At 39.1% G+C, this 23,398-nt stretch overlaps 3 protein-coding genes across 4 annotated transcripts; all 3 read right to left on the reverse strand.

Annotated features, from left to right (window-relative positions):
• Window positions 1-441: 441 nt before the first annotated feature.
• Window positions 442-8,683, reverse strand: cndp2 (carnosine dipeptidase 2). 2 transcript variants are annotated; one of them, XM_071500336.1, is made up of 12 exons: window positions 8,548-8,683; window positions 7,352-7,432; window positions 6,845-6,988; window positions 6,399-6,561; window positions 4,639-4,727; window positions 3,090-3,290; window positions 2,844-2,928; window positions 2,573-2,733; window positions 2,281-2,445; window positions 1,543-1,684; window positions 893-1,040; window positions 442-650 (listed from the first exon to the last, which is right to left on the reverse strand). In XM_071500336.1, exons 2-12 carry the CDS (start codon window positions 7,409-7,411, stop codon window positions 584-586), a joined length of 1,425 nt encoding a protein of 474 aa, XP_071356437.1. In that variant the 5' UTR covers window positions 7,412-7,432; window positions 8,548-8,683; the 3' UTR covers window positions 442-583. The 2 variants fall into 2 exon arrangements, with proteins under 2 accessions (XP_071356437.1, XP_071356436.1); XM_071500335.1 differs by lacking the exon at window positions 8,548-8,683 and having other exon boundaries at window positions 7,352-7,570.
• Window positions 8,684-9,973: 1,290 nt separating this feature from the next.
• LOC139634211 (zona pellucida sperm-binding protein 4-like) lies at window positions 9,974-14,776 on the reverse strand. The gene is made up of 12 exons (XM_071500524.1): window positions 14,561-14,776; window positions 13,598-13,909; window positions 13,386-13,495; window positions 13,063-13,237; window positions 12,571-12,693; window positions 12,300-12,469; window positions 11,615-11,712; window positions 11,357-11,505; window positions 11,040-11,217; window positions 10,815-10,950; window positions 10,134-10,208; window positions 9,974-10,051 (listed from the first exon to the last, which is right to left on the reverse strand). Exons 1-12 carry the CDS (start codon window positions 14,709-14,711, stop codon window positions 10,043-10,045), a joined length of 1,686 nt encoding a protein of 561 aa, XP_071356625.1. The 5' UTR covers window positions 14,712-14,776; the 3' UTR covers window positions 9,974-10,042.
• Window positions 14,777-15,735: 959 nt separating this feature from the next.
• On the reverse strand, window positions 15,736-23,155 carry dus3l (dihydrouridine synthase 3-like (S. cerevisiae)). The gene is made up of 16 exons (XM_071500523.1): window positions 22,859-23,155; window positions 22,359-22,472; window positions 21,065-21,308; window positions 20,607-20,958; window positions 20,345-20,421; window positions 20,125-20,220; window positions 19,852-19,893; window positions 19,472-19,624; window positions 19,172-19,288; window positions 18,555-18,620; window positions 18,302-18,412; window positions 17,640-17,736; window positions 17,384-17,459; window positions 16,921-17,109; window positions 16,041-16,169; window positions 15,736-15,924 (listed from the first exon to the last, which is right to left on the reverse strand). The coding sequence occupies exons 2-16, from the start codon at window positions 22,433-22,435 to the stop codon at window positions 15,852-15,854; spliced, it is 1,899 nt and encodes a 632-aa protein (XP_071356624.1). The 5' UTR covers window positions 22,436-22,472; window positions 22,859-23,155; the 3' UTR covers window positions 15,736-15,851.
• Window positions 23,156-23,398: the final 243 nt, after the last annotated feature.

The raw sequence follows: 23,398 nt of genomic DNA on the forward strand, positions 1-23,398 counted from the left end.
ACTTCACAGATCTTGCTTTTGTCAGCTTCTTGTTACCGAGGCCTCAGATTGGAACAGTAAAAACTGCTAACATTATTTTCTACTATTCTATTTTTTTTTTCTTTATCCTGATCTGTTATGGCAAAACAATCTGATCTTCCCTTTGCATTTACACCTGGTATTTTTTATTGCATTTTCATTATCCAGCTGCAGGTGTCAAAGACTGGATATAAGGTAAATGTAAACCCAAACACAATGCAGGACAGACTATTTCCAGAAGTGGTCATGCTGATCCAATCACATTCTGATCAAAATGCACTTACCCTTTGCATTAACATGCGTTTTTGCTTATCCAGATACAGATCACAATTAAATACCAGCTGTAAATGGGGTGATAGTTAACCTAAACAGAGAATTGATGTTCTGCATTTAAGCAACAACAATGAAACAGGACAGCAACAGTAACAAAGAAAAGCTGTTTTATTACCAGGAGGCAGAGTGTATAAAATGTTTACTGTGGATGGTCAATAATGCAATATAGGCTATGAATCTGATAGTGAGGAAGGACATTATTTTACATTTTTCATGATGAGACATCATTCATTCATTCCAGTTGGGAAACCTCGTGGAAGTATGCACCCAGCATCTTTGTTCCCTGAATGTAGTTGGATCTGAAAAAGCAAACACAAAAACACTGACGATTAAACAGTGAATAGTAGTATTTGCTTCAAGCTGCAATAATATATTCAAAATTGTCACTGTAACTTTTGGGTGGAAAACCGCGACAAGAACTTATACTGGTACTTGAACTATAACTAAATTTAACATAACATAAAACTAAATGTGGATCAACAGCCTCAAAACAACCTGAGTAGTAATTTTTCACACCTTCTTATTCTAGTGACCAACATACCTGTTGATTTTCTCATTCTGGGAGTGAGCTCCATCATCAGAGGATCCAACTGGAAGCAGCATGACGTTACGCCCAGTGGCCTCCTGGAAAGTCAGGGTGACGGGGATGCTTCCACCCTCGCGTGTCAGGTCAGGCTCCACACCAAAGACTAGAGCACAGCAAGGAGCACGAGACAAAGACAACGACAGGAATAGTCAATATGAGTAAAACATGGAAATGAAAACAACAATGAAATTCAATGTCAATTCAATATCAATTTTAAATTAATAATTAAAATGTACTTTCACCCAAATTACAAAAATATTTCTCACTTATCCTATGCAATATCAAGTCCTTCAGAGTTGGGCTTTTAGACAGACTTGAATTCTTACCATTTCTTACAGTGACATCTGTGGATTACCCTAAGTAACCAGGAAATTGTTTGTGAGGAGAGACCCTAGTTTTGTCTTTCAAATTTTTTTTCCAGTAATTTCAGCACTACAAACAAAACTTTTGTAGCTCTTTAAGCCTAGGTCAAAAACTTTGGCCTATAAAACCAAAGCTAAATGAACAGTGGGGGTAAGTAGAAGTATGTGTTCAGTATTTTGAGTGAACTAATTCTTTAATTATATATATATTTCTGTCATTCTCCTGTCATTCCATCTTTGTACCTGTCTTCATGGCCTTTCGACCGGCCATGTAGTGTGGGTGGTTGAAGTCAGAGACCCAGGCCTTGGCTCCGTGGCCCATGTAGACATTCAGTTTGTTGGGGGTTCCCAGTTCAGCAAATTTCTTCTTCAGATGGTCAATAACCTTGAAAATATAAAAGAAAAATATTAGTGAGGCCCAAGCACCAATCAGACTTTCAATAAGTTTGTTTGTGAGGACAAATGTTGGATATTTTAGTTAGAGGTTAAGAGGTTATTAAAAAGAGTCCAGGCTAAGGCTAGAGCTGACATTTCGTCCAAACTCTTGTCGTTTTCATGCTGATTCAGTCTGTTTTAAAACATTTCTTTGACCACATCTTCACAAACATACAGTTATGTAGTTTTTTTCATTTGGTGCCGGTATCAGCAGGTCACACTCATTTTTCCTCTGTAATGTACATTACATTACAATTTATCAGTCAACAGCTATAATTTTATACATTTAATCAAAAGGCCAAACAACAACAATTTAGGTTGCCCTGTAAATCTGCTTCACTGCAACAATTTAAGTTGTAGATGCAATATTCTCTCCAAAGCAGCGTGACCGAGTGAGTTATCTGATGACACACAACCTGGGGCTCAAATGGTTGGCAAAGTCATCAAGTTTTTAGTTCCATTTGCAGACACTAATATTTTCCACACAATGACCTTTACAGGATTCACATCACATGAGCACTCCCAGATGATCAGAGTGAAGGTTACCTGCTTCTCCACAACTTTGGGGTCCATGTCAGGGACAAGGCGGATGGAGAACTTGCCGATGACCTTGCGGGGGATAACAGTCTTGGCTCCTGCTTCAGCAAAAGCCCCCTCGATACCATGGAGAGAAAGAGATGGGTACCTCCAGCGGTGCATTAGGATTTGTTCCTACAGGAAAAAATTAAGACGAGTACACGTTAAATTAGGATGAACTGCCTTTATGTGACTCAGAGTAGTGCAGCAGTGTTTTTATTTTAACTTTAAGTGATGTAAAGAACAGAAATCAGTCCCTTGCCTTGGAGTCATGCAGCAGTTGTTTCACTCCAACATCTTTGCAGTACTCATCCAAGTCAAATTCGATTTTCTCATACAGCTTTGTCTCCTCTTCTGTCACATCGGCCACGTCCTTGTACAAGTCAGGAACCAAAATCTTCCCCTTCTTGTCTACCAGGGAGCCTGTTTGGGAAATGACAAACATGAGAATAAAACTACTACAGTTCAGAGAAACACACATTTGTCTCCAACACTGCACTAAAATGGGTTTTATATTAATCAGCTCCACTTGCCCATGAGTGCAATAAGATCGGTCATGGCCTCATGAACAGAGCCGCCAAACACCCCTGAGTGTAGGTCCTTCTCACAGCACTCCACCTTCAAAGTTAGGAATAAATGAATCATTTTAATGTGCTGCATCGAAACCCAGTTTCACAAAACGCTGGTGTACACTGGTGTTAATACTGCAACACTATGACAGTAGGAATAGTTTCACTTTTCCTACAGTTGAACTGATTACACAAAAAATCTGACTCCACCTCAATGAAGAAGTAGCAGATTCCTCTCAGCCCGTAGGTGATGCAGGGTTTGGTCTTGCCCAGCCAGTAGTTGTCAGAGATGCAGACATAGTCCACGTCTTTTAAGAAGGTGTCTTTTCGGTTAAACACCAGTTCATCCAGGCCCTCGGATCCAGACTCCTCCATCCCCTCAAAACAGAATTTGATGTTGATGGGAAGCTCCTGCAACATGGAAAAATGTTCACATCTGTTAAAACTTCATCACCATCACAACAATAAAGATCAGAAGGATGAAAGACCAGTTTAAGTTGAAAATGACGGTCGTTCTGATCCTGACTGCGTTGACTGGAGCTCTTTAATTCATGTTCAGCACATCCTATGTCATTGTGATTTTTTTTTGTAAGACAAACAGTTTCAGTTGTCAAATACTGTTTCAGGGACAAATAAAGGTGATTCCAAAAAAAAAACAGGTGACATGACTTGGTTTAATCATTAAGTGATCAGTGGATAAGACCAGCAAGACCATTAACCATTTCATCCAGAGACCTTTGACCACTTATCCTGCTGACAGCTCTAAAGTGATCAACAAGTAATTACCAAATCAGCTCTGAACTTTAACACAAAGATAATCAATTTTTCAGAGTGATGCAGAATCATTTTGGAAAAGAAGTTAATCAAATCCACTATGCTTTATCTAAATATTCCATATCTATAGTTTTTGCGTTAACACCAGTTCATCCTTCATTAAAAACACAACATCTTGTCCTGGAATCAAGATGTATACCAACTTTTAAGGCCATATCCACCCAAAAATACAAATTAAATGTATCATATCATAATTTAGAGCCAGTTTAAAAAATGCATGTTTGTTACAATGACATATCACTATTATATCCACAAAAAAAACAGAAGATGGTCCTTTTAGCGTAATATAGCACAGCGTCAAAGTCAAAAATCCAAAAACCTGAAATGACTTGTTACAACAACGCAAGCTGTTCCAAACGCAACTTTGAAAACAAAAGACAATATTTCAGTGCGAGTACACAAGAAATGGTTGCAACCATGAATCATCATTCTATTCGCTCTACATAGCGTCCAAACAATAAATCAATATACCTCCTTATATTTCCACCTCAACATTCAAACAGCATTCCACTCAGTTCAGTCTGATTGTTCTTAACATTTCCCATCACTGGTCAACCACACCCAACTTACCAAGTCATGCAAAAGCAGCTTCAGGTTATTTTGGACAAACAGGTTTGCTGTCACCATCCCCAAAGTAAAAGGCTCTAAAAAACTGTCATTATTGTTATTGGCTGGTTGGACATCAAGATGACACACAGTTGTGTTTGCTGTTGTGTAGCTCTGACTCTCACATCATTGCATTATTTCTGATCATTTAAGCCATTTGTCTCGGCATATAGAAAAGACAAAGCTTGGTTTGTGAGTGCATGACACTGACAGAGCTGCTGTCGGGCTCAAAGCGAAAGGTCTGATTTACTTGATGCACGGCGCATCATTGTAGAGTTTTAGATCCAGTAATAAAAACCAAACTGTGATGTAACTTCACCTGCTGGATCTTCTGGTAGGCCTCAATGCAGTTAAACCAGGCCAACACTGGACCCTTGTCATCAGTTGAACCTCTTCCATAGAGCTTACCTGCAAAAAGAAAACAGTGTTTTAGTTTAAAGCCCCTGTGAGCAGAATTTGGTTGTGATCAAAGCATCTTTCAAATTTCAAGAAACACTTGACTCAGGTAACATCTTTTTTTCCCTGGTGTCACCCTACTAGTCATGGATGTAAGAGTAGAAAAGTTATCTATCCATCCATTTTTACTCAAGACAACAATTTTGTTCTCTACTGTGTAATAACAACAACCTCACAACCTCTTGGGGTTGCTATGGCTATAGACCTTTAGTCTCAGTCAAATAAAACACTCAATTTGTGCTAATAGGCAGGGACTAGCTAGTGATACACACAAAGTTACAGAACGCTTCCACATAATAAAACAATGCTAGACAAAAAGAAGTAGATTACAAAACATAATATAAGCAAGAAAAGAGCTGAACAGACAGGAATGAGAAAGGAGGAAGTGGATGTGGTGCTTTCTGTCAGCTGACTAACACCAGAAAATACACAAGATCATTTGGATGCACAAAAAAAAAAAAAAAAAAGGCAAACAAAAGAAGGAAGGCAGCAAGATGTTGTCCCAATATATATTAGAAATAAACTTCCAATATATGTGGTTTAATACTGTGACAGAACAGATGAGTCCTAATCTGTACTGCACAAGGTCAACAGTGAAAAAGGAATCTGAGGGTCAATTTACATTTACATTTAATCACTTGGCAGACCTTTTATCCAAATTTGTGCTAAGACACTTGGTCACAGGTTTTGTAACCACATCAGCGAGTGTTGTTGAACACACGATAAAGGTCATTTAAGTTAAGCATTTGCATCAATGTGTCAAGTCTCACTGTGCACAGGCACCAGTTCAAGAACGCTGTAATGTTTCTGTCAAGCAAAAACAATGCAAGGCATTTAGTCACATTCCAGATTGTGAGTAGTGAAGTAGAAGGTGTTTAGCAAATGAATATGGAACATAAGTACACCCAAAAAGACTCAATAGCATATGTCACTGAGCAATATACTGTATTTACTAAATAAAATGTTTAACTTGAGCCCCTTTGTTTTCTGAAAAGCTGAGCCTATAACTGATTCTTCTCAAAAACAACAGCACTGGTTAAACTTGAACTGTGAGGTTTGCAGATAAGATTAAGGCAAGGTAACTGGGCTGGACTTTGGAAATATGCAGCTAGCTGTGATACAATCACAAGTACAAACCTGATAAAAGCTCAAAGAACAAAGTTACTTTTAGTAATGATGATGAAAACAACTCATCTGTTCACCAAAAAAGGGGATATTATGTTATTCTTATGTATACTGGGGTGTAAATGACATTACGCAGCTTTTGATAAATGGTTCTGATGCTAAATTACCAGTTTCATTTTCTTCAGTAGGGCAGTCACGCCTCACTTAAACTAGGTGAGGCATGACTTCATTCCACTGTCCTCTTTGTTTGTCAAAAGGACATGTTAGTCATTCATTTCAGTTTTGATGCCATAAGTTCACAAAGCTAAGAACGAAAGTGGTGTTATCATTAGGTAGAAGACTGGGAACAGAGAAGCTGAGATTAATCAAATCATGTCTCATCTTCCATTCAAGTCTTCTTCAATAACATTCAGCAAAGTGGTTTCATTTTGCAAATCCTACCAAAGTAGCTTCATGGTAATTTTATACCAAATGTAGTTGAATAAGTTCTGCTCTTACCATCTTTCTCCACCAGAGTGAAGGGCTCTGTATCCCAGCCGTCATCAATACTGGCTGGCTGGACATCAAGGTGGCCGTAGATACACACAGTCTTCTTACCCGGGTCTGACCCCAGACGCCCCAGGACGATAGGAGGCAGGGGGATCTCCTCTCCAGAGGGAAGCTATATGAACAAAATGTTCAATATAATGACTATAAAACACAATAGCAGTAGAGAAATGGCCTAGATTGGAGGAAAGGTTAAGGTTTCTAATAAAAAGTAGCTGCATCCTGTTAAATCAGGCACAGTGATTCAAAAGCAGCATGATCCCCTAAACACAGGTTATATATTAAAAATCAATATAAAAGTTATCCATTAGTCATTGTGACATACAAGTTAAGTTAACTGGCACAGCAAGTAACAAATGAAACTAACAGCACAACAGCATTCTCTCATGCAGTCTTACCGTCTGTTTGCCGATGTCCACCATCTCCACTGTGCCCCCCAGCCTCTCAATGTCCTTGGCTGCCATCTCCATCATCTTCTTGATCTCCCCGCGCTTCTCAGGCCAAGCAGACACACTCTGGACTCCGACCCATTCAGCGAGGCGCTAAGAAACAGGATAAAATCACACACATTTAATTGTCTAAGAAAACGTAGGTAGTTTGAGAAGGCTCAGATTTAGTGAAAGCTTCAGTCAATCCACAACAGCTACAGTTAACGTGTCACTGGATCTACTGTGATTTCATGACATCCACTGGCTCAACATTTATGACATTTGGCATACACTCTAATTCAAGCTCACTCAAAGTTGCTCCTCAGTTTTAAAGACAACACTAAAACAAGTCAAGAGAGGTATTTGGCTACAGTCTCATTACAGTCAATGATTAGCTGGGCATAACAGCAAGAGGTCCTACAGAGAGTAATCCTACATTTAAATATTATGTCAAATCCTCAGTCAGATTGATCTTACCTGCACATACAGATCCTGGTGTTCGTCCACATACTTGAAAAGTGCGGTGAGATGAGCCATCTTTGCCAGTGACAGGAGGAGCTGAGGGTTTCACAGGCAGAACGGTGTGAGAGTCTATCTCAAACCCTGTGCTATTTTATGGAAGGACAAAGAACACGCCCCCCGCTAACTGCTGACTGCTGCTGTATTTCCAGCTCCTCTGTCATGCACATAAGCGGTGACACTGACAGAGGAGCGAGGTTTATATCAGGAAGTGGAGCTGGTGCAATTTTGCAACGCTACATACACAGCTGACTGGACTGCAGTTTCGATCTTGGAGTTTTTAAATCAACACCTGAAAGAGTACAGTCAAGTTACATCATTATATGCTAAATAATGGTATATACTATGGGAGAAGGCTCAGCTTCATCTACCACATCACAAGAAAATGTCAGATGCTTTAACTTTAGTGCACTGTTGCCCGTATTCATTCACTGAATTTTTCATTAAATTATTTCCCTTTGTGACTTTTGTGACCTGAGAGATTTGTCCAAGTTACATACCTTATAATGTGACAATTAAAGACTCCACTCATAAACTTTATTAAAACAGAAAAACAGGCTCTGAATTCTTGGTTAACTCTGTAAATAAGCTTTCAAGCAAACTGTTTAATAGGAAGTGTTTCAGTAGAATAAGAATAATACTGTATATTAACAACATATATATACTTTGGACATTAATATAGCCTATAAATCTGTGCATACCTTTAATATTATTTACACACATACTTCTGTTAAGAGAATATTAATTATTTTTTCACATTAAAATAATCAAAAGATTCGTTTTAACTGGGACAGTCATTTGTTTGTACACCTGTACTTTATAACTACACATAACTTTAACTGGAGCGTTGAAATGACTTGGTCAAGTTTGCTACATACTGTACCAACACTGCGCTTTGAAAACAAGCCTAGATCAACAAATCTCCAGCTAACAGAGAAAGCAAAGCAGAAGAGAGACATGTGATATTAGCTGGTTGGCTAATTCAATGCCTCAAACAGCAGATGTATAACTTAAGGTTTGCACTGAAAGAGAGCTAGCCTGTCTGGCTAATTTCTGAAACGCATGAATTATCACTGAAACCGCCTGTTCAGTAGTCAGGACTCACTTCGTATCTATCACCAACACAACTGACCGCCACATGTGACTCCTCTCACCTGACACACGGCTCCAGTGTTTGTTACCGACGGACAGCGCTGTTGCTTGAATGTTGAGGCAGAACCGGCAACTCACTCCAGTTTATGACCACAGTGGACGTTCAGGCGCAAAGGATTGTGGGTAAGCGGCAACTGCCTCGTCATGTTGACCCCATGTTGACTGCGGTGAGCCAAATGGTCCAGAGACGTTTTAAGGAGGAGAGCTGCCTCCACTACATTTATTTGATAATTTACACATTTAATGTATATCATTGTAGGTTAGCATAAGGAAACACTTTATTGATCCACTGGGGGAAATTTTCAAGCAGAATATAAAATTACCCCCCCCCCTTTATTGATTGCATCATTAAAGTGATGAACACAATGTATTAAAAAATGATAAAATACACATTATTTCATATTTTTCTTAAATGGGCCAATCTCCAAAAGGAGTACCTTTACTTTTGCAACTTTAAGTAAATATTTCTGCTATGTAAGTAAAAGATCAGATTTTTTTCCCCCCACAACTGATGTGAGGTCTTTTTGAAAATAAAATTTTGAGATTATATTGCTTTATTTTCTTGTAATCTTAACCTGAGTTTTGGCAATTTATAAATTGTCTTTTAATTGTCTTCAATTTAACACTTCATTTATTGTCATTTTTTGCTGACTGGAATATGTAGTAAAGCCACTAGACATAAAATGTATCTGTAGCCAACAACTTCTGGTATCCCTACAGAGATAATTGAGCATGATCACATGACCTACCACTATATGGCCCAGGACAGCATCCTGAGAGACTGGCTATTTCATTTGGTCTGTCTATTTGTCTGCTTTAGTGAAGAGCAAAGGCTCCACTACCATCAAATTTGATGTGCATTCATGGTCCCAGCAGGATGTTACAACGTAGTGAACGTTTATAATAAAGTGTGTGGATTCATGTTTTCCAGATTTTGAACCCTTTATATTCAGTTTTCAGGCCACAATGTTCTGAGGATTCCATTGCATTCATTTTGTACCCGAACTCTCTCCAGTAAAACAAGACAATTTGTGCTTGTGTTTCCAGGTTAATGTTCATTTGATTACTTTTCATTTCATTAAAGAAATGGCAAAATGATAGACTGTATAATAAGATGGACCCATAGGTTTCTGAGAGGTATACAACATACTGACAGACCAATATATCTAGACAGTTTTAGTGGTGTTTGATGTTGAGACAGTCCACATTAGTATTTTTCCATGAAAATGATAAGTCATAGCATTTTATTTTTCCTTCATGTTGCCATTTTCTCTGCTCTTATGATACACCTTATATTTTATACTGAATCATGTGCATAGTAACAGTACATTCCTTCAAATTGTCTGGAAAATGCTGCAAAAAAGTTTTGCAAACTTACACACCAGTAGTAATCTCTCACATCTACATTTTAAGAAAGAAACCACCAGAAACTGTTACCATTTTATAAAATGTTGCATTTATCTCCGTTCATCATTCTTAAGTCTTTACTGCAATTCCTTATGGTGCCTAGAAGGAAAGAGAATTTGATTAGAAATTTTCAATTTAAAAAAAAATAAAATAACACAATTTATGAAGTTTACAGGCTCACCTTCCCATCAAAACACCGCTCTTCACATGTCTTTTCTGCTGGCCTACAGACTTCTGCAGAGCACATGAAATAGATCTGCAGGGGAAAGATTCACCATGTGAGGAAATTAGGTTTATGACAACAGCATTTTTAAAATTTGAGCACAGACAAAACATTTTTAGGCAAGCAGTACATATTACCATATTTTGTAAATCTAATTTTAACTTTGTAATAATTTGAGCGTAAGTAAATTTCCTCTAGTCAACAAATAATTGTATTAATATAACAGACCTCTGATGTCATCTCATTACTGTGTCAAGGCTCTGCAACAGTGCTCATGTGAGTCCATCCCATACACAAACCTCACCCGGTGGTTTTCTCAATACACCGAGCCAAAACATCATGACCACCCCAGCCTAACATGTCATTGGTCCTTCAAGGCACCTTATGGTATCTGGTAGTTAGCAACAGATCCTTTAAGTTGCATAGATGTTCTTGCATACACCACCCCGTCCTCAGGTTCACCTCACTACTGCTGAGCAGAACACTTCATAAGCCTTGCTGTTCAAAGATGCTGCACTGCAGCTGCCTGGCCATAATGATTTGGCCCTTGTTAAAGTCAATCTGTGCTGTTGCTGCAGGACAATGTTATTTGGACTAGTGAGTCATCACAATGCTTTAGCTTGGTGTATTTTGACATACTTCTTCATTGAGGTACTTGTTTGTCTTTTGATCCATAAACTGGAAGGCATTGACCACAAAGCGCCTCTGGTGGCGATTTTTGGGAAGGTCACTGACTTTAAGGATGGACACATTTGGATCATAAGGGTTGGCACACCTACAGAGGTAAACATATCTTATTGTTAAGTGGACAGAGGGCAAAGATGTGTTTTCATACCCGTGCAGCAGGTTCACAGTCATGCTTACCCTTCATAAACAAGTACAAGTGCATTCTTTGCAGAGCGAGGGTAAGCTAGACAGTAATTGACAAGAATTACTGCATCTGGTTTTGGAGACTTCAGGCGCAGTTCAAGATACACGGGATTGCCAAGAAGCAGTCGCAAGGGCTGATGGTAAGTGGGAAGGTAACTTGAATATGTCTTATCTGTTGGGATTATACAGACAAGCAACAAACTGAGTGAAATTAAATAAAATGTAACATTTGAGAGATACTTGTGTACAATCTCACGCCAGCCAATATTACATACTGCATTTGGTTTTAAAATAATGCATGAATACCAGACCTTTAGCAATTCTCAGCTGAACACCATATAAGCCAGTGGAAATTACTGATGACGGCAAGTCAGGAGTCGGGATCTTGACCATGTAGCCAATGCTGGCCAGTGATTGGTGACGAATGCCGTCTTTGCCATACCGGCACTCAACCATGAACCTACAAAAGATGTGGGTTAAGTACAGCATGTTTAAGCTTGGCACAATATGCATGAGAAGATGAGGCTTTAAAAAGCAACAGCATTAAATGTACTTTATAACCCACTAACCTGAGTGGATCACTTCTTGTAATTATGCCATACTTGAGGTTTAGAGCTTGGACAATAGTCTGCACCTCAGCCAGGTAGATCTTTGTCTCACCAACTTCCTGCAGAGAAAAGTCATTTTTCCTTTCCTCAGGTAGTAGCCTCAGTGTCTCATGTTACACAACATGTATGATGTACTGCCTGAAGCACATCACCAAGACTACCAGTATGTTTAGAGTGATGTGTCGTCTTAAAATCTCAAAGCCCATAAATATTTCATCTTATAGATGAGACACAAGTAGTGACTGCTTGGACTGATGTCACAAGCATGTTGCTATATTCAAATGTCAGTAACAAGACTTTCTGAAGAGTCTTGTACTGCAATACTACATGTAAGCATCTCATGGCACCTGATTAAAAAGGACCAACTTCTGACAATTTTGCCACAGTGGCAGGTCAGTAAGTCCTGTGTCAATGGTAAAAATGTTGGTACAATAAAAGCCATCAAGTCTATGCTGATGAGTTACAGCACCACATTTTTGGATATTTACCTTCTTTAAAAAGCATTAGCAATCAAACTCAAGTCTTAGGACCCTCTAGTTTTGGACATAAACACAAGATATGAAGCATTCCAGCTACAAACTGACAACACTTGAGAGCAGGTCAAGAGTCATTTAAAAAATAAAATAAAATTCACAGGACAACTTACATAAGCGCGAGCTCCACATTCTGTAACTTTGAATTTAAAGATGGCGACCTTGTCATTAACAATGACTGGTTTACAGTTTGTACCAGGAAGAACAAGCTTGGTGGGGTCTATAGTGATGGAGGCAGAGTCTTGGCGAATGGCGAAAACGAAGTGTTGATCCCCTGTGCACTCTAGTGAGAAAATACAGTTATACCAGAACTATCAGTTACCCAATTTCCAAAGTTCTTATTAGAGGATGAACTAAGAAAAAGTATCTAAACAGAATCCTTACCATCCATTGGATAGTAGCAGGCAGATGTAGAGGAATCCACACAGCACCCCATCTTTTCACAATCTGAGGAAGATATTCCTGACTGGCCACAAGTCACCTGCTCCCCCGAGACAACAGCACAATCTGAAACAAAGAAATAAATGCAACATTCCTTTTAAAAGCAGTCACCTTAACAAAAAAAAAAAAAAAAACCAACCCCCCCCCCCCCCCACACACACACACACACACACACACACACACACACACACAAGTCCATCTGCCCAACCAAGAAAAGTTAAGCCAACTCACAAAAGACAGAATCTGGATTATGAGACCAAGAAAATGCATTGGTCTCATTAAAGAATTCACAATGCATACTGCGTGATATGGATACAGCATCAATATCCCACATGTATGCACATTTTCTCTTATAACAACTGTAGTAAATCCATCACATCAGCAATTCAGTTCTTGTATTCAGATAAGTTGCTGTGTTGTTGAGTTTGCACTCACTTTTTGCTTTTGGTGCAGTGGTTGGGTTAGGGCAATTTTGCTTGTGTTGGGGTTTGTCACTGGAGCGAGGGAACTGGCCAGGGTCAAACTTCAGACTTTCCTCACAAGATGCAGTACCGACTTGTGTCTGACCAAACTCATCGACGTACAACAACTGCAGGCTGTAGCCGTCGGTCTGAAATCATTTCAAACAATTTTGCACAAGACATTAACTGAATTTCAGATAAGCAGACAAAACTACATAGAATGGCAATAACATTTAATTGTACTCAAGATTTTTTAAAAATTAACTGAGCCAAGGCAGTTACTTTTCAACAACTTACATGTTTCACGTTGCACCCAGTGAAGGGTACAGTCAACGTGTTCTCGAGAAGGTTCACGTCATAACCACAAGACTCTGGAGCATCCATGACAGACAGCAGATCCTTTGAGCCTGGAGGGAGGGGGGGCATAAGTCATAGTAAGCAGAGAACATGCATTCAGCAAAATTAAGGACTTGACTTCAAAATAAGCAGAGAAGTCAAAAGGTACGTACCCAAAACTTTAACTTCACTTAAATAACCTGTTGGCAGAGTAATGTGGAAGCCATCTTCACTACAGACAACAGCTAGCCCAGAAGAACGCGGACTGGTACTGCTGGTCCAGCTCCTTGGAAGGGCGTCTACAAATTCCACCTGGTATCCACCATTTGTACCACTGGCCCAGTTTCTTGGACCAAAATCTTCACTTTCCAGCTGGAATCCATGGTCAGCAAAAGGGTCTAAGTTGTCACTGGTGGCAGCACCTTCAACTTCAGGAAGTGCATCTTCAGGAATTGTTTCATCACTGTCAAACTCATTGCTGTTATCTGTAGGAGACCATCATCACAGCTTATTTAGTACACATGGCCGCGCACTGATTTTACTTAATTTATCTGGGCAATCAAGTTTAATACATTAGTCCTCACCTAAAAAGATCTGTATTCATTTGTATCAAGAAATATAGAGAGATGGATGCTCCCATTAGAGTTCATGTTGAGCTCCAGCCCCAGGCGTTCTTTGCTCATTCTGACATTTTGGAGACAAAAACAGGCCTAAAAACCTCCCCCATGCATGCCTTACATTTACATCTGGATCTGAAAAGGTTACCTGAGACTGAAATTTTAAAATAATGTTAAAATCTCTGGTCATCCATGTTTTTGATTTATGGAAACACTAATTTCTTGGCCAGTCATATTATATTACCCCCTGAATTAGAGTTTATTGTAGCTATTAAACTGCAGCCAATTGTTTAATTTGGTTAAATAAGCTGCAGAAAGCTGACTGAATAATTAATAACTTAAAGTGTGGTTTAAAGAACAAAAGCCAATGCTAATTGAAGATTTAAGGCAGTTGGGCTGGTTTAAGTCAAATTATATTTGGTGTAAATATTAAAATGTAGGCTAATGCAGGAACAGCAGAAGTAAAGACATGTAAAGAAGAGTCAAAGTCAGTGAGTTTTTTGTTGTTGTTTTTTTTACCTGGCGATGTAAAGCCAGCAGATTCACCCCACTGCCCTGACTCGTAGAAACTGAAGAGCTGAGTTTCGTTGATCCGCTCCCAGCCCCGGACTGAAGCCAACAGCAGAGCCCCAGACAGGACCACCAGAAACTCGACCCCGATCCCAGCCATGGATCCAAGCGAAAGCCCGCCTGCGCCCGCTGAACGCCGGATAAAGACGCCGCCTCCTGCCGCGGTACTAGTAGTGGTTTGGGGTTAATTAGTTGCATCTGGTAGGAGCTAATCAATGTCTCACCTGCGCAATATGAAAACCGCCCATTTGCGCTGAAGAAGGCTGGAAGAAATGCAAGGTCAGTGTCATGCTTCTTAATAACTTAAAAAAAAAAAAATGTATTTGCCTTTACAACAATTTTGTGGCCTAAATGCATAAAATACAAATTAGACTTCATATATATAATATACTTTGGACACATTTTGAAAACTTGAAGGCACCCGGTGCAGTGCAACAGCTCTGAAGCTTATAATGGTCAGTTTTGAGGTGTTGATTCAACTGTGCATCCATTATTGAGGTCATAAATAGTGGCAATGTTGTACAAAGCTGCTTTGTATTGAAATGGGTTTCTAATAATCTTCCTTAATGTGCTGAGCGAGACACCTGTCAGTATGTTGTAGTCCAGTTTAACACCACTGCAAACTACAGCTTCAGTAATGAACAGTTACATTAATACTTCTCTGACAGTATCGATCAAAACTGAACATTATCAGTCTTAGTAAAGGTAAAAACTCTGGCTGAGTTTGTATCGGACTGCATTTGATTTTACAGGTGTACCTAATAAGATGGCCGCTGAGTCCATTTTTCAGACATAAACTCATTCTTTTTTATAGATGTTACAATGTAAAATCACACTATCATCACAACCATATTTTGCCGTGCTCCAAGAACATCTCCTCCTTAGTGTTTATTTCCGGTGACTCAATTTCATAAAACAACAAAATGAGTAAACTCATCTATCTTTTCTCCACTAATTAAAAAAGACAAACAACATATGTAGAGATTTCACAGAACATCACAGGATTATTACTGGGTTTTTGGGTTTTGTGTTATAAAGTTATTCAAATTCAAATCATAAATCATACCCTTTCTCATTTTAAATCATTGAAAAACATTAAAAAAAAAACAAAACATGGAAATATCTTAGTGTGCCCAAAGACTTTATTGCATATATTTTAAGTACACAAACACCCATGTATTCTACAACTGCACCACAGGTCAAATAAACAGACTATTACACAGTCTTTATCGTTTGAAGATCACTTGTAGGCATTTGCTTTATGTTTCGGCAAAAAGTTGAAATTCTTCGGTACAGGTCCAAGTAGCATTTCACTGGAGAATGGAGAGCGTAAAAAGTTATAATCATAAAATGCATTAATTTAATTTATTTTTTAATCTTAATGCAGCTTTATACTGAATAGTGTTATTTAAAACAGTTTTAGGCTCACCTAATCCTGACCCAGTCCCCGACATTTTGACTGGCCATCAGTGACTCCAGGTAGTTTCTGCCCATGTAGTACGGAGGTCGCTCATTGATCTTCTGAGGCACTCGCTCCAGCAGGCCCACTGGAATATACCTGAGTCAGAGAAAGAGAGATCATCCTTACTTTCTCTCCAGTCCACTTTTCAGTTGGTATTCAGTGTTAATAACCAGATTATATTTGATGGTCTTGTTGTCACAGTTCAGTATTTAAGATATGCTAATATCTAGATGTTAGGCCTTTTGGCCTAATTCACAAAGTGGAGCTGTGACAGAAGAGCCTCCTTTCTTCTTTTTCTGAGACCCCACAAAATGAATCTCAAAATAAATTGTGGTGTCAGGTATGTACACTTTTCCACCACAAAAACGGACACTGAAACTTGTGAGATAAATGCTATCTCCATTATATTCTATTTCAATCCCACCAGGTTTGTAAACTGTAAATAGTTCAGGGTATAGTAGTATTCTATAATTTCAGTTAAATCTTGCTGTCACATGTATATGTAGTCACTTTTAATTTCAGCTTTTAATTACTGAAAAAAAATGAATGAATGAATTTATGCCCTATTGACCAATTCTTCCATTCATTCATAAACATCATTTATTTTGAGTACAAAACTCTTCCCTTCTCTCATTCCAAATGTATCCATGGCAACATAAATTGCCATGGAAATTTGGACAAAAATCAGTCTGTTAAACACATTTTTAAGATATCAAACAGTTTGATGACTTAAAACAGCATGACTAACAGTGGGCCTGCTATTTAAATACTGCATTACCTTATGAAAAACAGTATTGAATCTTGCTTGTCTATAGTTGAAGAAATAGAATATTATGATGGTGCCCACCTGCACATGAAGGACAGCCACTCCAGCATGAAGGTGCGGGTCTTCTCCACACCTCGAGTGTCAGAGCCCCAGTGCTCCAGACCGAAGTTGGTGAAATCCCTGAGGATGTCCAGTCGCTCACTGGACGAGATGTCCCAGTGTCTGCTCTCCTTTATCTCAGTGAAGAGCCAAGGCTTAATGAGAGCACCCCTGAAGAGACCAAGTAAAAACATGCATAGCTGGCTGAACATTTTACTCAATTTTAAAATTAAAGTTAAAGTTCATCACAAAGATAATTGGGATCTGTAATATGGAGTAAATCCTCCACTTGGGATTCCCTGTGGATTTACTGTCCTCTTAGTTACTGCAAAAGTAAGAAAGCACAATATAGCAAATAAATAGAGGGAAGACAAAATAAAAAAAAGGATGGATGGAAGACATTGACTTGTAAGCCCTTATTTATTATTATATCCATACGGCGTACCTTGCAATCATTAAACCAGAAACTCCGGTCTCTCTTGCTTTCATGGCATCTTCATAGGACAGAATGTCTCCATTTCCTGGAACAATAAAATCAGATCACCTTAGTTCACCTGCAATAAGTTATTCTTCAATGGCCTGTTAAAGATTTTACACCCTTTTTTTCCACATTAGTGGGGGTTGTTTTTCTAGTATTTGTCTCCTTATTTACATTTTGTGCTCATCAGTACTCTTTACAAACTCTCTACAAATCCACATACCAAAAAGTGAGATAGGACTAGCCAGCTTGGAGCAGGTGGTGATATAATCCCAGTCAGCTAATTTAGTGTAGCGCTGCTCTCTGGATCGGCCATGCAACTGCAAAAAAACAACATCATCAGCTCTATATCATCACAATCTGACGGTGACTTCATGTTTTATTCATTTTCAAACATAAAAATAAAACAGACAATGGAAAAAAATAATATGCATGACTGATAAAAGACAAGGTGCTTGGAAACACACCATACAGAGGAATCATTGTCAGTATGACAAGGACACACATTTATTATATTATTATAATAAGAGTGAAACAAAATGAGAAATGGTAGCTCATCTTAGATAAACAATCGTATCAGGGGGATCTTTAACATTACATTTTAAATTGTGCTCTACTTTGTTGAGTGATGAGCCAAACACAGCATTATGCCAAAGATAAAGGGGGTGATTCACCCAAAGGTGCCCAGTCCACACAGACTTACAAGACATGATTGAAATTAAACTCATGTGTTTCCACATCTGTGCTGTGACTGTATTAAATATGATTTTCAACATGTGAAGTGGGACGATAGCTTTTCACACTGCTCAAACCCATCTCTCTTTTTACAGCTGCAATAACGTTTCACATTCACAGTATTAATGCTTCTGCTACTAAAGCACTTACTGTGATCATGGAGACACCCCAAGTTTTCATCTCTGGGATGAGTCTGTGTGCTATGTTGCTCTTCTCATGAACACCAGTGCGGATCTTGACTGTTAAAGGGACATCAAGGACCTTCAGGAAGAGAAACCTATGTTTTTATTCAGCCTTTGTAATCCAAGACAGACACTCTCCCTAAAAAGTCAACAGCATTAGATTGCCTCAATGGAAAAAACAATAAATATAATGTTTTAAAGTAGGTAAAGCACACACTTACATAGTTCATTCCCTTAACTATCTGTTCAAACTTTCTGGTGCGTGTCATCAAGCCACAGCCTCCGCCCTGATGAGGAAGAGCAAACAAACACCATCTGTGAACGAGTGCCATTTTGATGTTTATCATGTCCTGTCCAATGCTGGTGTCTATGCTTTACACACTGTATCGTAAAACACAAAAATTCATCTGAGCTCACAGGTACCATCATGATACCATGTTTGTTCACCTTAATTAACCTCTCTTATTTACCCATGTAAAAGTAAATGTCTGTCGCAGGGGTTATCCACTTCACTTCAAACATCAACAAAATATGGAATTTGGCCAGGGGTGACAGAATTAATCAACTCTTTCTCAACCAGTGCAGAAAAACAAAATTTAATTGCCTAAGAGCAGAGTTTGATGAAATTTTACGGAGCATGATTGTCATCCTCTTTGTATGTGGTTTAGATATAGGTGAAACTAGCCAAAAAAGGTTTGGCAGTATTGATTTGAAAATCTCTCACACTGTGGTCCATGTGTGTAAAGTTGCAAAAATCTACACTGCATGGAGGGAGAATGTGAACACTTGCAATTGTCAATAAATCTGAATGGAGCAACCTGGTTAGATGAGGGTTTACCTTCTTGTAGACAAGATCAATGGGGCATCCAGAGTTGATGTCCACAAAGTCAACATCAGTGTTGTTGTTGATGAGCTCTGCACACCTCGTCATGGTGTCAGGGAAGCAGCCCTCCACCTGGAGACACAATGTGGACTTCAGAACTGAGGCGATCCTCACTCTCACACAAAAACCTTTCTTCACGGGGAAGCAGACACTGCCAAAGTCCACAAGCCTTGTTTGTAACCACAACATGAGCAGAGTCGCTCAACAACTCTGAGGAGTTCTGAAGAGTTTTAACATCTTCTAAGATGACCTCACCTGGACACCGAAAAGATCTTCACTTTCATGCCTCTTGAGGAGGGCCCACTCTGACTGCTGCCCCTGCAGCAGGTTTGTGCACATGGCCATCTCCCCACAGGTGATGTCTGCACCAAAACGCTTGCACACACGACGGAAAGGCAGATTTCCACACTGAGAAAAGAGAGGGAAGCTTTTAGCTAGTCGAAAAGCTAATTTATGGGCTTTAATATAACTTAGTTAGCAATCTATCTAATGTGATTGGGTTTAAATTTAACATAAAATCAAGTACCCTGCACTTCTTCAACTTAAAAATATATATTTTTTGTAAACTGACATAATTTTGAACCATTTAACACATTAACACAGACTTCAATATTCATTTCAGTGGTTGTACTTACAGTTGTTAGAGGAGCAAGGTAGAGCTTGTCTCGAAAATCCACCTTGACCACAGAAACACAAAAACATACTCCTTATTCATGAACCGACACTACTAGTACACTGATTTTATTTCTCTTTCATATTTATCAGTATTAGTTGGCTTTTACTAATTTGTACAATTATTTTGCAAGAAAAACGATTACACAACATTCCTAGTGTTATTTCAAATTAGTCACCAAACTACTTATAAAAAAAATAAATTTTTGGAGGAGAGATAGTTGGCTGAGATGTACCTGTTTCTTTTCATATGGGCGCAGCTTGATGACATCTGCATCAGTCAGTGGGCCAATAGTCTGCACTGGAGGCTGTTTCTCTGGACTGGCCTGCAGCTGGTCACAAAGAAAACATGTAAAAAAAATAGCTGCAAACCACCTTGCAACACTCAACACATCCATTCATCAGCAAACTGATAGACTGGCAATAAGAGGTGGTGCTGTGAGTAGATGTTTGTACCTGTGTCTCTGCTTCAGTCGACACAAGCTGCTCCCCTCCTGTTGGATCTGCAGATACCTGAGCTGCACAGGCTTCACCTGGGAATGTCACAGAACTGAATTACAAAACCAAATTCAAATCCATTGAAATTTCACATTTACACATTCGTTTACACTGCTGATTGTGGAAACACTGGCAGAATACTAACAATATTCCTGGGGGGAATTTGCGTTGCCATTAGATCATGTGTATATGTGAAAAGTAAATATCTAAAACCACTTACCGTTACCTTGCTGTTCTTTTTTGTCTCTGTTGTTTGAAAGTGTTTTCAGGTACTCTGCTGACTTCTTGAAGGCCACCGAACGCTTCCTCAGACGATTCTGGAGGTCCTTACTCAGGCTGTTCTTCACCGGGTTTCTGCCTTCATGAGCCTTAACTAGATCTGTGTTCTCCATGGTTTTGAAGTCAGGTGTCGTGTGCGCCTTGGCAAAGCGGCAGGAGAGACCATAAGCACACTTTCCAAATGTGTCATAGACGTAGCAGCTTTGCCCGATGTCAGCAGGCTTAGAGGCCATGTACTCAGCGACGTCATGATGGAAGTGGCATTTGTCTCCGAAGGGACATTCCCTGTTGGCCTACATGGACAGGAGAAGTCATGACAGTGACTATCAGATGACACAGCGATTGAAAAGTAGGTACTGTATGTGGCATTTGTGAATGGTCATTTAAAGCTGGATATACCTGAATGACTGATTGACACAGTCGCTTTTCATCATAGGTGGTTGGCTTTATGTGTGGCCTTGACTTATTTTGCCCTCGAAGGCGTTTTCCATCTGGCTCGAGTTTGACCTTTTTAGCCTCTGGTTCCTCCACACAGATCTCCTTTGTCTCCTTGACTGTGTCATTATCACTGGCCTTTTCTCCCTTTGAGCCCTGCCACTCAGAGTCAATAAACCCATGAAATTTTTCTTTGGTTGTTAGGAATCTGCAATGAGAAGAAGAAGAAATGTAAACATCCTGCTGTTTCATAGTATGACATGTAACATACCTGAAGAAAGTAGTTGTGTCCCAGTTTTGTTCTACATACTATTTCTAAGCATTTTTTTTTGCATGAAGTGTGTCCACATTGGAAAAGAGGCAAAAGTTCACTTGATGGACACTAATGTCCCACAATGCAATGGACAAGGGAAATGCCAGACAGTTACAAATCTTGAAAACCTAAAAAAAATAAAGTATTAAACTTCTGGAGAGCCAAATTTGTTTATCTTTGTTAATAACAGAAGTAATACAAAGACATAGTTTGACTGGAGGGTCATGTATTGCAACACCTTCTGTTAGTAGAAATGAGAAAAAGACAGATTTCTTGTATACTAGCTATAAAAAACAATAAACAGAGAATAAGCATGAATTAATTCACATTACGTTTTATCAAATTTGCTCACTGTTATCTATTTTTACCATCTCTGTTAATGGTAAAATGACTTAAGCTGCTACTGGTACAGACCAGCCTGTCCTTGTAAAACTGCAGCAAGATATACATCCATACTCTGTGCAATAAGTCAAGTGCATTCAGTAAAGGCTGTTAAGACTTTTTGCTGACTGTGCAGTTCTCTTTGCTTCATCAGACAAAGCAGCAGGCAGTGTGAAATGGTTAGGGGAGGGTGCAGCAACTCCAAGTTTGAGACTGTTATACTGGGAATAAAGGTGGACTGCTCTTTTCAGATTGAGTTACTATTACTAGTTGGTGCCCCGAGGAATTCGAGTATCTGAGTATTATTTCCCAGTGAGGATAAGATGGAGGATGAAAACATGAGTGGTGGAGGCAGTGATACTAGCACTATAATGAACAGAAGTCATGATGCCTAACTAGTGTTTTGTCAGCTGTCACATCATCTGTCTAACTTTAGATTCTTCCACCAAAACACTCATACACACACTTTAGATAACACTTCAAACCTCATGTCTGAAGTGATTTCCAGTTTCAAGGGCGACTCAGATTGATTCTGATGTGTGCCACACATGGCAAGTTGCTTACTCTGGTCTGATGGCAGCTTCACCCTTTACAGCCACATTTGTCCCTGTTTTAACAGCGTCTTCTGCTTCTTTTTCCATGACACCTTCGCAGGTTTTTCCCCCCCAAGTCCTTTCGCTGAAACAGGTGATTATATTAGTTTATCACTTTGGATCAAAATACAACATGACAATAATAATCATCTCATGACCCTGAGCTGTATGTCTTGCACACACTTAACCTCATAATCAAAATCAGCTTTTTTTGGCCAAGTATACTGTGCATACAAGGAATCTGGCCTTCAATGTCCTTGCACTAAGTACCAACAACATGATGAGGAAGATATATAACACATGTATAAACATGAACATAATCCCACGGCATCCTCTCTCTTGTTCTGTTCTGGTAGATTTAACTGCGCTCCACATTATTGCTAACTTAATCTTAACCTATGCTCCGTTTACTTTTCATATAAAGTGGCTGTGTGGTTAAGTTTAACAATCAATATTACCCGAGGTACTTACCTGTAACTTTTAAGGTTTCAGACAAAACTGCTACTGTGGTATACTTTTCTGCAACGGTGAAATTAATGGATTAAGCCGGACCCTGCTAACAAGCTAACAGCTAACAGAAGACAGTTGACATCTGTAACACCCTGGACAACAACTAATGTAATTTTCTGCTGTTTAAAAGTCTCATTAAAAAATGTCGTCGAATAAAGTTAACTTGTCCTGCACATCTGTTTCTCCCCCCTGAGAGGAACAGCAACAATCCGGCAGCGTGAAGAAAAGCTTGTGCAGCTGTTAGGCTAAGTCCGTGGTGAACTGGCCGGCGAACATTGGTTCCGCAGAGTAGAGAGCATATTCCTTAGCTTTCAGATTAAACTCTTAAATAATATAAAGGTTAAATTACTGAATCATTTTAATGGATGTCTGTATTCAAGAGATGAGAATACCCTTATTATTTGAATATGCATAACATGTTTTACTCAAAATGGTACAGACCCATCTTTTATACTGCTAAAAACAGACAAAAAATACCTGTTTATACAAGTACATAAAAGA

The sequence above is a fragment of the Trachinotus anak genome, unplaced genomic scaffold, assembly GCF_046630095.1.
Source record: "Trachinotus anak isolate AG129_WGS33_773 ecotype Australia unplaced genomic scaffold, CSIRO_AGI_Tana_v1 ptg000016l, whole genome shotgun sequence".
NCBI classification, from domain to species: Eukaryota; Metazoa; Chordata; class Actinopteri; order Carangiformes; family Carangidae; genus Trachinotus; species Trachinotus anak.